Source organism: Scylla paramamosain, unplaced genomic scaffold, assembly GCF_035594125.1.
Source record: "Scylla paramamosain isolate STU-SP2022 unplaced genomic scaffold, ASM3559412v1 Contig78, whole genome shotgun sequence".
In the NCBI taxonomy this organism is placed as follows: Eukaryota; Metazoa; Arthropoda; class Malacostraca; order Decapoda; family Portunidae; genus Scylla; species Scylla paramamosain.
The window spans coordinates 118,880-132,500 of record NW_026973743.1 but is presented as its reverse complement, the minus strand read 5'-3'; the positions used below and the strand labels follow the sequence as shown (position 1 = coordinate 132,500).

At 41.2% G+C, this 13,621-nt stretch overlaps 2 protein-coding genes across 11 annotated transcripts in view; one reads left to right on the top strand and one right to left on the bottom strand.

The window, feature by feature from the left end:
* LOC135098737 (peroxidasin-like) overlaps nucleotides 1-5,681 on the top strand; it is a 5,946-nt gene extending 265 nt beyond the window's left edge. The window contains exons 2-7 of the mRNA XM_064001129.1: nucleotides 93-285; nucleotides 503-783; nucleotides 1,650-1,823; nucleotides 2,280-2,456; nucleotides 2,666-3,312; nucleotides 3,885-5,681. Of these exons, the coding sequence (XP_063857199.1) occupies nucleotides 93-285; nucleotides 503-783; nucleotides 1,650-1,823; nucleotides 2,280-2,456; nucleotides 2,666-3,312; nucleotides 3,885-3,974 (1,562 nt within the window). The 3' untranslated portion in view covers nucleotides 3,975-5,681. The remainder of the gene's footprint in view (nucleotides 1-92; nucleotides 286-502; nucleotides 784-1,649; nucleotides 1,824-2,279; nucleotides 2,457-2,665; nucleotides 3,313-3,884) is intronic.
* LOC135098742 (transmembrane protein 135-like) lies at nucleotides 2,720-13,597 on the bottom strand. 10 transcript variants are annotated; one of them, XM_064001134.1, is made up of 8 exons: nucleotides 13,571-13,597; nucleotides 12,344-12,547; nucleotides 11,890-12,057; nucleotides 11,226-11,318; nucleotides 6,609-6,815; nucleotides 5,900-6,033; nucleotides 4,305-4,431; nucleotides 2,720-3,298 (listed from the first exon to the last, which is right to left on the bottom strand). In XM_064001134.1, the coding sequence occupies exons 5-8, from the start codon at nucleotides 6,747-6,749 to the stop codon at nucleotides 3,296-3,298; spliced, it is 405 nt and encodes a 134-aa protein (XP_063857204.1). In that variant the 5' UTR covers nucleotides 6,750-6,815; nucleotides 11,226-11,318; nucleotides 11,890-12,057; nucleotides 12,344-12,547; nucleotides 13,571-13,597; the 3' UTR covers nucleotides 2,720-3,295. The 10 variants fall into 10 exon arrangements, with proteins under 10 accessions (XP_063857204.1, XP_063857213.1, XP_063857210.1 ...); XM_064001143.1 differs by having other exon boundaries at nucleotides 6,609-6,801; XM_064001140.1 differs by lacking the exons at nucleotides 11,226-11,318; nucleotides 11,890-12,057; nucleotides 12,344-12,547; nucleotides 13,571-13,597 and adding an exon at nucleotides 9,261-9,394.
* Between the last annotated feature and the right edge of the window lie 24 nt (nucleotides 13,598-13,621).

The window sequence follows — 13,621 nt, the reverse complement described above, 5'->3', positions numbered from 1 at the left end:
GGTGTAAATTATCAGAGAGCTATCATAAATACTATCACTGAGTTTATGTAATGTTGCTTCACTAGTCTTATTAATGGTGACACTTCACACAGGCCCCAGAGAACAGATCAACCAAGTGACATCCTTCATTGATGGGTCGGTGATCTACGGGTCCAGCAAGGAGGAGAGTGACGAGCTGCGTGCCTTCTCTGGCGGCCTCCTCAAGGTGCAGCGCGGCCCGGCAAACACCCAGATCCTCATGGCCGACACCAACCAGATTGACTGCAAGACCTCAGGAAGATTCAAGTATGTGTTTGTGTGATAGATGAGTGCATTAGTTAGTGAAAGGGTTATTCAGAGCCTTAGACTGATGTATTTTGAGGTGAACAAGACACAAAAACAGCAGAAATTTCCCATAATTAACAACAGAAAGCCAAGCAAACAATAAAACAACAGAGAAAATGATAAAAACACCACAGTTTTGTCTACCACGCCTCACCACTGACAGTCTCTCCACCACCAGAGCCAGGTCACGCAAGACTCGGGCAGCAGACGGCCAGCTCAAAGACATCGAGTCAGGTTCCCCAAACAACGTACTGGATTTGATGGAGGTTCTGCCTAACACCGACGTCAGCGATATCACGGAAATTCCTAGCGTGTTTGAGCGTGACGACCAGACACTGCCCTGCGACCACACTTTGCGTTTCCGCACAGCTACAGGGTGGTGCAATAATCTTAACTTCCCGTCCTTCGGCAAGTCGTTCAGGGCAAAAAGTCGACTCCTACGTCCTTCTTATGAAAACGGTGAGTGTCTGTCTGTCTGTATGTCTGTGTATGTGTGTATATATATGTGTGTGTGCATGTGTGTGTGTTGGTATTTGGGATAGGTGAAGAAATTAAGTGTTTAAGTTTGATGAAATAAGGGATAAAGTCAAGAGTAGATCAGATAGATGTCTATGTGTCTGTATTAGTGTTAGGGATAGAACATAAATAATGTGTTCAGGCTTTATAAAGTTAAGAATCAGAGAGAAGTCATTTCAGTCAGCTAGAGGTCCCAAAGTGATATAGAGAGCATGACAAGGATGACATAAGCAAAATTCTCAGGGTCAGTAATCAGGACAGGACAAGAAATAAAGAACTGAAGCTTGATAAAGTTAGGAAAGAGTATAAATAAATATGTTTGTAAATGAGTCTGTGGTGCCTTGTCTGTGCTGGCCTGTGTGGGAATGCTAGCCTTGTATGTAGACAGAGAGACAGACAGATAGATATATTACTATTATTATTGTGTGTGTGAGTGTGTGGTGCCTTGTCTGGGCTGGCTTCTGTGGGATTGCTAGCCTTGTATGTAGATAGACAGACAGACAGATAGATATATTACTGTTACTATTGTGTGTGTGTGTGTGTGGTGCCTTGTCTGTGCTTTGTATAGGACTGCCAGTGTCACAGATAGATATATAAACTTAATTCTCACTGAAGTACCCCCATACTTTATCTTCTATAGGACTGCTAACCTGACAGATAGATAGATTAACAAACCAATTTCCTTACAGTACAATCAAGTATCCCCAAACCTTGCCTTCTGTGGGACTGCCAGCCTGACAGATAGATAAACAAATGAATTTCTTTACAATACACTCAAGTACCCCTAAACCTTCTCTTGTCATCCCCAGGTCTGTCTAAACCTCGCGTCACTTCAGTCACCGGCAAGCCTCTCCCTTCCCCTCGGCTCATTTCCACCAACATGCACAACGACGTGTCTGCACCGCATGTCCGCTATACCCTAATGGTCATGCAGTGGGGCCAGTTTATTGACCATGATATTATTTTCACCCCCATCAACAAAGGTAGGTGTGTGTGTGTGTGTGTGTGTGTGTGTGTGTGTGTGTGTGTGTGTGTGTGTGTGTGTGTGTGTGTGTGTGTGTGTGTGTTTACATAGTTGTAGCTTCCAAGGTCTGATAAACTATTGATTTGTTGTCTCCTGATCTTTATATGTCTAGTTTTCTTTAATTTCTGCATACTTGTCACTAAAACTATATATTTTCTTAGTCTGTTCCTAACCTAATCTATCTTTGTTGTTTATCATTATCTGTTTTTTTCCATTAGTTATCAAATCTCATGTTTCTCTTTCTCATTCTAGTGTTAACAGGTATATGTTTTCTAATATTAACTTAACTGTGTATGTGTTGATAAAAAAAAAAAGTACCTATTCTCTCTTTACTTCATGTCTGTAAATACACTGACTCCTGGCCCAGCATCTCTTCACCTCACCCACTAAACACATTCACTTCTCTCTCTTCCAGGTTTCCAAGACTCGATTCTGGATTGCCGCAGATGTGACTCTCCCCAGACAGTCCACCCTGAGTGTTTCCCCATAGCCATTCCTCAGAACGATCCATTTTTCCCTCCTGTCAATATATCATCTGGCCAGCCATTCTGCATCCCCCTGACCCGCTCCATGCCAGGCCAGCTGACTCTAGGTGTGTGTGTGTGTGTGTGTGTGTGTGTCTGTGTGTGTGTGTGTGTGTGTGTGTGTGTGTGTGTGTGTGTGTGTGTGTGTGTGTGTGTGTGTGTGTGTGTGTGTGTGCAACATTTCCCTCTAACACACTGCACTCCTAATGACTATCTCTCTCTCTCTCTCTCTCTCTCTCTCTCTCTCTCTCTCTCTCTCTCTCTCTCTCTCTCTCAGATTACGATGCATACTGCAACCCAACAGTGCTCAATGAATTTGGCATAGCCTTCCGCTTTGGCCACTCTCTACTCAAGCCTTCCCTGGAGCGCATGGATGGAATATTTGCCAAGCGCAACCCTCCTGTCAAGCTGAGCGAACACTTCTTCAACCCAGACCTACTCTACCAGCCTGGGATGCTTGATGAGATCATCCACGGCCTGACTACTGTGTCCATGGAGACACTGGACCAGTTCTTGACAGATGAGGTGACCAACCATCTCTTTGAAGACAAGCGGCAGCCATTCTCTGGCCTGGACCTGGCTGCCCTCAACATCCAGCGAGGCAGAGACCATGGACTGCAGCCTTACAATGAGTACAGGGCCCTCTGTAACCTGACCAGGGCGAGGTCGTTTGATGACCTGCACAGGGAGATAGCGAGGCCGGTGATCGAGCGAATGAAACGGACGTACGCACACGTGGATGACATAGATCTGTTCACTGGTGGATTGATTGAGACGCCGCTGCACGGTGGACTGGTCGGTCCCACGTTCGGCTGCATCCTTGGCATTCAGTTCAGGAACCTCCGCTGCTGTGACCGGTTCTGGTATGAGAATGCTGACCCACTTGTGCGCTTCACCGACCCTCAGCTCACTGAAATAAGAAAGGTGGGTCTTCCTTGGTGGTGGTGGTGGTAGTAACAGTAGCAGTAGTCTATCCATCTGTGAGTAATGAGTGGTGGTGGTGGTAGCAGTAGTAGTAATAGTATCTCTGTTGGTGTTAAGTAGTGGTGGTAGTAATAGTAATAATAGTAGCAGTAGTATCTCTGTCTGTGGGTGGTGAGCAGCAGTAGTAGTAATAGCAATAGTTCATTTCTCTTTATATACCAGGCTGGCAATCCCACACAAGCCACACACACACACACACACACACACACACACACACACACACACACACACACACACATTCTTATCCCAGTCAGCCATAGGATAGAAAGGAATAATAGTAGTAGAAATAATAGTAGCATTAGTAAAAGTAAATCACCTTACTTATCAAATCAACTTAAAATCTAAGTAACCTTGCCAAATCTACTCAAAACTTAACTTAATTACCTAATCTGTCCTAAATCTAGTTATGTCTAACCTTACTAATCAAATTAGCTAACTTATCTTGATCTTACTTAACAAATTAAGTGTTTTAGCAGCAAACAAATGAGCTCAAGTGTGTCTCTTCTCTACAGGTGACACTGGCCAAGCTTCTGTGTGACAACTGTGACAATGTGGAAAGTGAACAGCGGTCTGTCTTTGACTTTCCAGACCCCTTCCTGTAAGTACTGCTCCTGCACACACACACACACACACACACACACACACACATACAGACACAGACAAAATGCTATCCCCTCATCCCTTCCTCACCCCCAGGAACCCCCGAGTGTCATGTCGCGACCTCCCCGGGGTGAACCTTGAGCTGTGGAAAGAGGAGCACGAAGAAGAGGAAGACCTACATAGGATCAGATGGAAGGACCATGTCAATGAAGACACAAGAGACAAAGGATTAGATGAAAGAATGCCTCAAAGCAGAAACATCTGAAGAAGACTTTTGTAAAGAGCAATCCCAAATAGAAATTAGGGTGGGAAGAAGCAGCGTTGGCACTCACCACATTGGTAACATAGATGCCCAGGAGTGTTCGTCGTGCTGGCCGTTCCACTAGGATGGCCATGAGGCTGCCAATGAACCCTGGCACAAAGGAGACTGTGAAAAAGTTGAAGTGCTGCAGAATGTGTCTGTGGGAGTAAACAACAAACATATCATTAACAATTAAACAATTTGACATTTCATAGAGGTGACTCAATTTCAGCTACCGTATTTGATAGCTTATAAGACACACCTTAAAAAAAGTCTCAGAAAATTAGCCAGCGTCTTATAAGGCCAAGGTTCAGCTCTGGGGCAGTGGCTAGTAGTAAGTCTATGGCAACAGTGGCCCTTAAATCAAACCACAAACATCTTCACACATGTAAACAAAGTGATGATCATTTCTAAATCTCAAAAACAACTCTTTTTTTTGTAAGGTAACAATGTATAACAGATCATACTTAATGGTAATTCACATAAAATAACACCAGTCAGAAAGAAATTAAGTGACTATGCTTACGTTGTTTGTACCAAAACAAATTCACCATTAGTTAAACATCAAACCTGGCAACACATGCAAGGTTCACTGCGTTCCTTAGGTAAGATACACCTTCATACAACAGAAATTATGCCTATCTTTTAACATTTTTATCTCGCATGTGTGTTCAACAAAACTTGAAGCTAATGAGAAACTATATTTTTTTCAGAAAACCTAACATAACAAAAGATTTTATAAGTGAAAAGAGAGTCACAAAGTAGGGTGACTCATGGTGATGGTCTGCACAATAATCATGCAATACAGTTTATGCAATAGTGTTTAAAATTTCCAGATTCCATTTCCCCAACATAATGGGGTCACAGAAACAACGTGTACACAATGGCGTATAAGTTACAAAATTATAAAATTTCCCAAGGAAAAATATTGGAATCTAATAAGGATCTGAATACATATGAGAGGGCATCAAATGTCAGGTTAAATCCTTCACTTCATATACAGAGCTTAAACCCATTTATTTATCTTTTTTTTTTTTTTCAATGCCTGCCCAAACTGAGATGCATCTTATAACCCCATATGTCTTATAAACTGTCAAATACAGTATTTTCTATTTTACAGTATTTTATCTTGTTCCAACAGGAAAATACTAATTTTACAGTATTTTATCTTGTTCCAACTGGAAAATACTAATTTTTTTGTCATTTTATATGCTAATGATGAAGTGCTTCAATGGCTGTCCTTCATCAATATCCTATGGTCACCTCCTCTCTCCAAACTAACCAACAAGAACTCATGCACTATACTTGGTTTGTGTAGTAACAAGAATTGTGGGAGCTGATCACAACACACTATGACCACTGACTACTTAAATGTGTATTCATTCACATAAACTATACTATATCTTAATGAATTGACTATCCATGCACAAAAACATAAAAAATAAATAAACAAATAAGTAAATAAACAGAAAAAGATTACTTTGTTATGCAACTCCATGGTTTCATATAAATTTCCCAGAGTAAAAGCAAGCATGACACACTCAGTATAATAGCATGTATATTACACTTACTACTTCCAAACTGCCCCAACATGTGCATGGGAAAGGCCACACCTGGCATGCTCACCTGACAACACAGTAGGAGCCAATGTACCCAAAAGCATTGACTGTCAGGAAACAAACTGATGTTGTTAAGTAGTTCTTCAAGAGCTTTTTTCCATACTTCATACTTATTTTCCGAGCATTCACAAGACTGGTTAGCTGCATGCAAACAAATGCAAGTCATTAATATTACAAAGATAAACCTCAAAATACAAAGTGTCATTCCCAATTCAAAAGAAAAAGGAAAGAAAAGGAGAAATAAAGAAAGCAAGCAAGTAAAATTATTAACTCCTGATCAAAGTCTTCCTTCCACCTTTGAAGCCAGAAAGCAAAATCATATTCCCCTTCACCTCACACTCTACTTACACCAGATCTATCATGGCATAAGGTAATTGATATGAAAAGTTCTATGCATAGCTATAATCCATTTTCACCTCTTTTTACCAATATAGTAACAGTAATCTTTAACATTTTGTCACCTAATGACACCATCACACACATTTTCAGTAACTGTAGATAATTCTAATGAGCCAAAATAAAATTACAGTAGATGCAATGCAATATTTTATCGCAATCACCCCTTTACTGCCAAGTGTTACCTTTTTAAATTATATTCTAAACTTCCATCAAGCTTAGGAAGCCAGTGCAGTTGCCAGAAAAGTTTACTAGACACAATGAGGATAGTATCCCTCTAACATAAAAAAAAAAAAAAAAAAAAAAAAAAGGTCACATACCAAGTACACCACACCATAGATTTTGATGCTTTCAATGAACCCAATGATACAGATTTCAAAGGAGGCTGAGGAGCACGAGTGTTTCCAGCAGTGGCCGAGCTCATAGCAGGAGTATGGCAGGATCTTGCTGAAGCTCCCCATCCTGCTGTTGTTACCACTACTGCTCCTGCTGGTACCTGTCTCTCCTCACTACCTAAAGGGCAACACCTGAAAAGGGAACATAAGCATGGGTGTGCTGTCAGTCCTCCTGTCTAAGTACTAACTTGTGCAAGCAATCTACTGAGGTGTTGAAACAACTCCCACAGGAAGCATATGAAAAACAAATACACAGGCACCAGATCACAAGACAATACTATTCAGTTAACAATGAAGTATGTATGCTGTAAATTTCTTATGTACGTTAAACTGCAGATATCCAGACTGAGAATGCCTCAAGTACCTTGTGATAAATAAAGCTCAACACATCATCAAATAAGTCACCAGCATCAAGGCAGTTTTTTGTTCAAGCAAGTCAGTTCTTAGAATCCCACAAAAGCAACTGTCAAGATCTGCAGATACACTTAAACTATCAGATGCATCAATGGTGATGCAGCAAAACCAGTCTCATCACATAAAAAATATAAAAAAATCAAAGATGTATGTTGGAGTCATCATAGATATCACAGAGAGGATATCATCTCAAGTAGAGCAGTGTCACATCATCTTAATCCTTATCACAGGCAAAATAGTTGATAAGATATTTCATGAGCTCAGTGATAAACACTATACTCAGTAATCTGATAATGAAACTGTAAGATGTTCTTTAAAGAGGAAAAGAATGCTTATTAAAAAGAATCCAAAAAAATATATTGGCTCCTGACAGACGCTATGGTCCCAATACCTAAAACGAGAGAGAGAGAGAGAGAGAGAGAGAGAGAGAGAGAGAGAGAGAGAGAGAGAGAGAGAGAGAGAGAGAGAGAGAGAGAGAGAGAGAGAGAGAGAGAGAGAGAGAGAGAGAGAGAGAGAGAGAGAGAGAGAGAGAGAGAATGATAGGCAACAAATTCATCCAAGTAGACATGGCAAAAACTGTAGATTTTTCCTACTTAATAAGCTTCATGGGCAGACAAATTCATCTGCATGGTCAGTTAAAGGATAAGTAAATCTGTGCACTGACATAAATCTGCAATGTTGTTTCTGTAAGGCTGAGCTGTACATTACCAGTTTACTTTCTACCCTCATGAGAATTGGTTCACATTCTCTCACGTTCTCAGGATCTGATCGATTCAATTAATACATGGAGTCAATGTGACCCGGGTCTTATCATCCTGCACTGATCACATCAAGAATGGCATGACACGTTACAAAAGGAGGCACTGCACAAGCATTACATTTATGCCCCTACATCATAACTGCCTCTAACCAATACTAGCGAGTTGAACCTACAGCAGCTCAAAGGTCACGGTACGTGACTCTTCACTCAATGAAACATTGTAGTCACTCTTGCTAAAGCAGAGATTGACTGACCAGAAATGTGAGGTCACTGCAAGCTGGTTTCAAAGCAGAAAGATGAAAATCTCATAATAATGAGAAGGATGCTGTAATACTTCTATAAGGTGATTCCAAAAGCTTGATCACTGATGAGAAGTGTATTGCCATACATCACAACCTGTGGCTCACCCAGGCCCTATGATGAGTGTACTGGATAAAACAGCTCAAGACAGCCACAACTTCCATTGCCACATGCTCATTCCCATACATGTGCAATTTTTAACCTACTATACAGTACTGCAATTAATTTCTATACCTATTGTGTTGTTGCAATGTTTAAGATTTTTACAGTATGAAGGCATCATTCTCAGTCTGTGAAGTGGCAACTGTCAACAGCAGCAAGCCATCCTCTCTAAAAGTTTAAGTAAGCATTTCTATACTAAAGACAACACAAGCCAAGAACCGCTTCACCCTATTTACACAACTATACAGACAAGAAAGTCAAGGCTCTCACGTGGCACTTGACTTTGTTTACAAATGCTTTCACTGTTGCAGGAGACACCCGACTGCTGTTGACAGATGCCACCTTGCCACCTCAGACTATCAGCTGACGCCACAAAATCAGTCACATCACCGCACTGAGGGAGATAAACAAACCAGCACCTGAGAGCTTGTCATCACTCAGTACTAAGTCTGTTTTGTCTGCCGCAGGGCTCGTCTTGACGTGTACAAGTATAAATAGAGGATGACTGGCAAATGACAAACCATAACTGTCCACGGGGGCGAGTTGTGTGTGGAAATGAGGTAACGTGTGTTGTGTTGCTTAATATAAAGTGTACGTATCCCGCAGTACTCTCCACAACCACCAGCCCCATTCCGATAGTAATGACCTCAATCCTACCAACCACCACCCATTTCTCAATATGCATAACCCACACCAGTCCATTACTACTACATCATTAGAAAATTTACCGTCTGTTTGTGTGTGCAGTGTTGCGTTATAGTGTCAATAACCCACACCACCCCCACTATAACCCACCATCACACCACGATCTCAATCCTACACACTACCACCCACTTAGTAAATAAACAACAATCGCCCATTACAATTACACCACTACAAGAATTACCGTGTGTGTGCAGTGGGCTTGGGGCCAAATGAGGTTTATCTGGATGGCGGGGTACCTCAGCGCAATCATGAAGGCTGGCGGGGTAGATATCAGGTCGCTATCTGTAGTTTTAGTTCCCCTACACGTCCGTCTGTCTGATTGGCCGCTACTGCCCGCCAACCTTCCGCACTACGAGCCTAACAGTGTTAAGTTCGTATAATTTTACTGTTATTATTATTATTATTATTATTATTATTATTATTATTATTATTATTATTATTATTATTATTTCTCATGTCTCTGTGTCATACGAAATAGTATTTGTACTACTACAGCTATTACCACTACTACTACTACTACTACTACTAGTAGTAGTAGTAGTAGTAGTAGTAGTAGTAGTAGTAGTAGCAGAAATACTGCATATTGGTTTATCAAAGCGACAGATGCGTGGTTATGTAATGCAGTTCACTATTACCATCTGCTTCCTTTTATTAATAATGACCATATGATATCTGTCACAAATCAAAGGTCGCAGATAACGTGGTGCTTTATACTTCAAAGAAGACCCTGATATGCGATCACGTGAAAAAGGAACACCCAAACAGCAGGTTTGATCTACAAAATAAATAAATAAATAAATAAATAAAAGTCAATCCACAAATTTATGATGTCGTTACGAAAAGCTTAAAACTGAAGATATGATGGAAGGTAGAGTGCATAGCGAGATGCGAACAATGAACAAAAATTATAGCACACACACACACACACACACACACACACACACACACATGACCATATATATATATATATATATATATATATATATATATACCAGTGGAAGACATTAAATTTTGTGTAGGTGGTGGGTGAGCATGGTGGCTGCAGATGATAATAATGATTATCTATATTTTGGTGTTTCACAAAGCTATTACTGGCTGTGTTGGCCTAGGTTAGGGTTGACTATGCTGGTCCGGGCAAAGCTACGAGGTCACACATTCTGAGGCGCACGTCCATGATTCAACAGCTTGCATTATTACTTATATCACAGACTGAGTCACTTATTTGAGGTACTGAATCGCGCATCATGAACTTATTCCATGCATCAGCCACTGAGAGCTATATTCTGAAACACCTCTGAGCTGCACCTCCATTACTTACAAAGTAATATTCCTCAAGTGTCAGGCTTGAATCATGTGTATCAAGGACCTGTGAATGTGTATAAGCATGTTAAGTCACAACTATTGTCTCAATGATGTTTGTGTATTTTCTATGGTAACTCTTCATTAGGATCTACACTAATCACAGCATTTACCTGCAGCTCTTCATGTGGCATCTTTACTCTTACCCACCTTGTAAATTTAGTGTTACTTTAAAATCAAACTTAAGACTGTAGTTTTCCTTTAGAAAATTAAGAAGGTACACATTTGTATGCAATCACATGGTCATCATTGCATATTACTTCTTATTATAGTCACAATCACCGCACACTTTTTCACACGTCTTGTAATTTTTTATACAACTGCCACAGATCCATTCATTCTTCAGGAAGTGGCTTCCTTGTGGCTACTGCCATATTAATGGAGATTGCCCTTCTGTCCTCCAGAGCTACACTATGATGATAAGGAAAAGCACATGCTGTTTTGCATCTGCTTTCTGCAATGTATAGAATTCTGCACTTATCAACATTAATTTTCAATATTAGCAGTTTTCCCATAGCACTTAAAAATACTTTTCCAAGTGTTAATTTTGCTTTTTGCATGACAACTTATTGGAAGCAGTGGAAGTGAAGTGTGATGGAAGAGATGGAAGAGTTGGGGGATGAGGTTATAAAGGAGAGAAAGGGAGAAGTGGAGGGGAAAGAAACAGATCCCTAGCTACACTTTTGTGTCCCCATCAATATATGTAGCTGCCCCTCCAATTCAGGTAGTCCAAAAGTGGCACTGCTGAGACATAATGCTTAAAAATAGAACAAGAGATAGATTTTCAGATAGCAATATTGCTTCACACAACAGCTACAAGAATTTGCTACATCTGAACTCACAAAGGAAAGAAGACAGCAGGGTTTGGCTCCTCACTTTTTTCCCACTGCAGCAGCCTGAGCCGCCTTCTTTGCCTTCACCATCTCAACAAGCTCCTGAAATGCCATCATGTGAGAATAAGACTTAAAAGTTACAATAACATCAGTGTCTACTGTGCACTATATAAAACCTTCACTACATACATACACACACACACACATATATAAAACCTTCACTACACACACACACACACACACACACACACACACACACACACACACACACACACACACACACACACACACACACATAGCACTTACATCTCCATGCATTTATGGAGGGACCACAAAGATAAAAGCAGATCAAAAGATAAATGCATGAGAGAGAGAGAGAGAGAGAGAGAGAGAGAGAGAGAGAGAGAGAGAGAGAGAGAGAGAGAGAGAGAGAGAGAGAGAGAGAGAGAGAGAGAGAGAGAGAGAGAGAGAGAGAGAGAGAGAGAGAGAGAGAGAGAGAGAGAGAGAGAGAGAGAGAGAGAGAGAGAGAGAGAGAGAGAGAGAGAGAGAAAGAGTGTGTCACTCCATAAACAAGATAAACCTGATTTGTTTTCTCCACAATCTCACATACAGGGAATAGCAAGCAACACATCACCAGACACACAAACACACACACACACACACATATACAGACTTTATAGCGCCTCATGCAGTCTTTCTTGGTTCGGTTGGGGACACACTTGGCAATGCGGTCCCAGCGGTCAGGAGTAGAGACTGGATAGGTCTTGAGGGCTTGCTCCAGCAACCTCTGTTTCCTCAGCTCCCCAAGCAGCAGTGTTCATCCCCAGCATCTCCTGTGGTGCTGCACAAAGGAAAGATCTAACATCAGCCTAAAAACATGTTTTTTCTTAAAATATCTTGGAATTGATTCACAGCTCAGCTGGTGATATTGCATAGAGCTAAAAGACAATTCACAGCAGTTACACAGAGAAGGGAGAAAGCTCTTGAGTTCATACAGAGAAGACTCATGGTAATAATTAATTAGTATAAAAAGAGAAATGAGAAATTACCCAAGCATCAACATGATATAAAACTACACAAAGATGCAAAAGAATGATCTGAATGTCAGCATAACAGCAAGAACTCACTGTCATATCTCTGGGAGGCTGTGGCGTCGCTGATCACCTGCCGAGCCTGTGCCTTCTCCATGCTGTGGTAGGCATTCTTGTTGGCTGCCTCCCTCATGTGCTTGTCTGAGTGTTGCAGCTCCTTGGCCTTATTGAGCACCTCCTTGGCCAGCCTGGTGATGCTGGTGGCTGTGTTGGTTGATATACTCTGCCACAACCTCCCACCTGCAGCATGGAGGGTTCAAAGAGTTCCTCTAAGTACAGCAATGCATAAAAACATAACCTAACATTAAGGGAGCTGCAAGAAGCCATCCTTGTATGAAACATATCTACCTATATCCACCTATCATTCCCATCCATAAATTTGTCTAATCCTTTAATGCTCCCCAATGACTCAGCACTAACAACCTGATTACTGAGTCCATTCCATTCATCTACTACTCCATCTGAGGACCAATTTCTTCCTCTCTAACTATTTTCAAGCTTGAACCCATTGTGTCTTGTTCTATCCTAATTATGATCCTGAGAATTTTATAAATGTCACCTTTGTTATATTCCCTATACCACGTGAAGACCTAAATGGTGTGTATGTAGAGAACAGTAGTAGGGATCAGATAACAACCTTGATATTAGTCATTTTAAAACACACATGGAAACACAAGAATAAGGCAATATATCAATCAAATAAAATATTAAAGCTTAAAAAACCCATCTATTTATATACTAGGCCAGCAATCTCACATCAGCTGGCCCAGACAAGGCACCACACACACACACACACACACAGACACACACACACACACACACACACACACACACACACACACACATGCACACCACTTAGTGTCAGCATGCTCGGCTCACAACCGAGAAGGCATGGGTTCAAGTCCTGGGAGAATCTCTTCATGTGTAGCCCCTGTTCACCTAGCAGCAAGTAAGTACAGGATGTAACCTGAAGGGTTATGGCCTCACTGTCCCAGTGTGCGGTGTGTGAATGGTCTCAGTCCTACCCAAAGATCAATCCACTACAAGCTCTGACCTCTTTCCATATGGGGAACAGCTGGTTTGGTGACCAGCAGACGAATGTAGGTGAATGACACGTCATTCACACTCTTAGCCCTGTCAGCCCCAGTGGAAAGGGACAGCCTTGTGGACCACCAATAATAATAAGATATCAAAAAATATATAAAAAGAAGCAATTTACACACACACACACACACACACACACACACACATGAACCAGCTCACCTCTTTGTTGTGCCGGCAGGGAAGAGGGTTGACGGCTTTGATGAGCAGCTG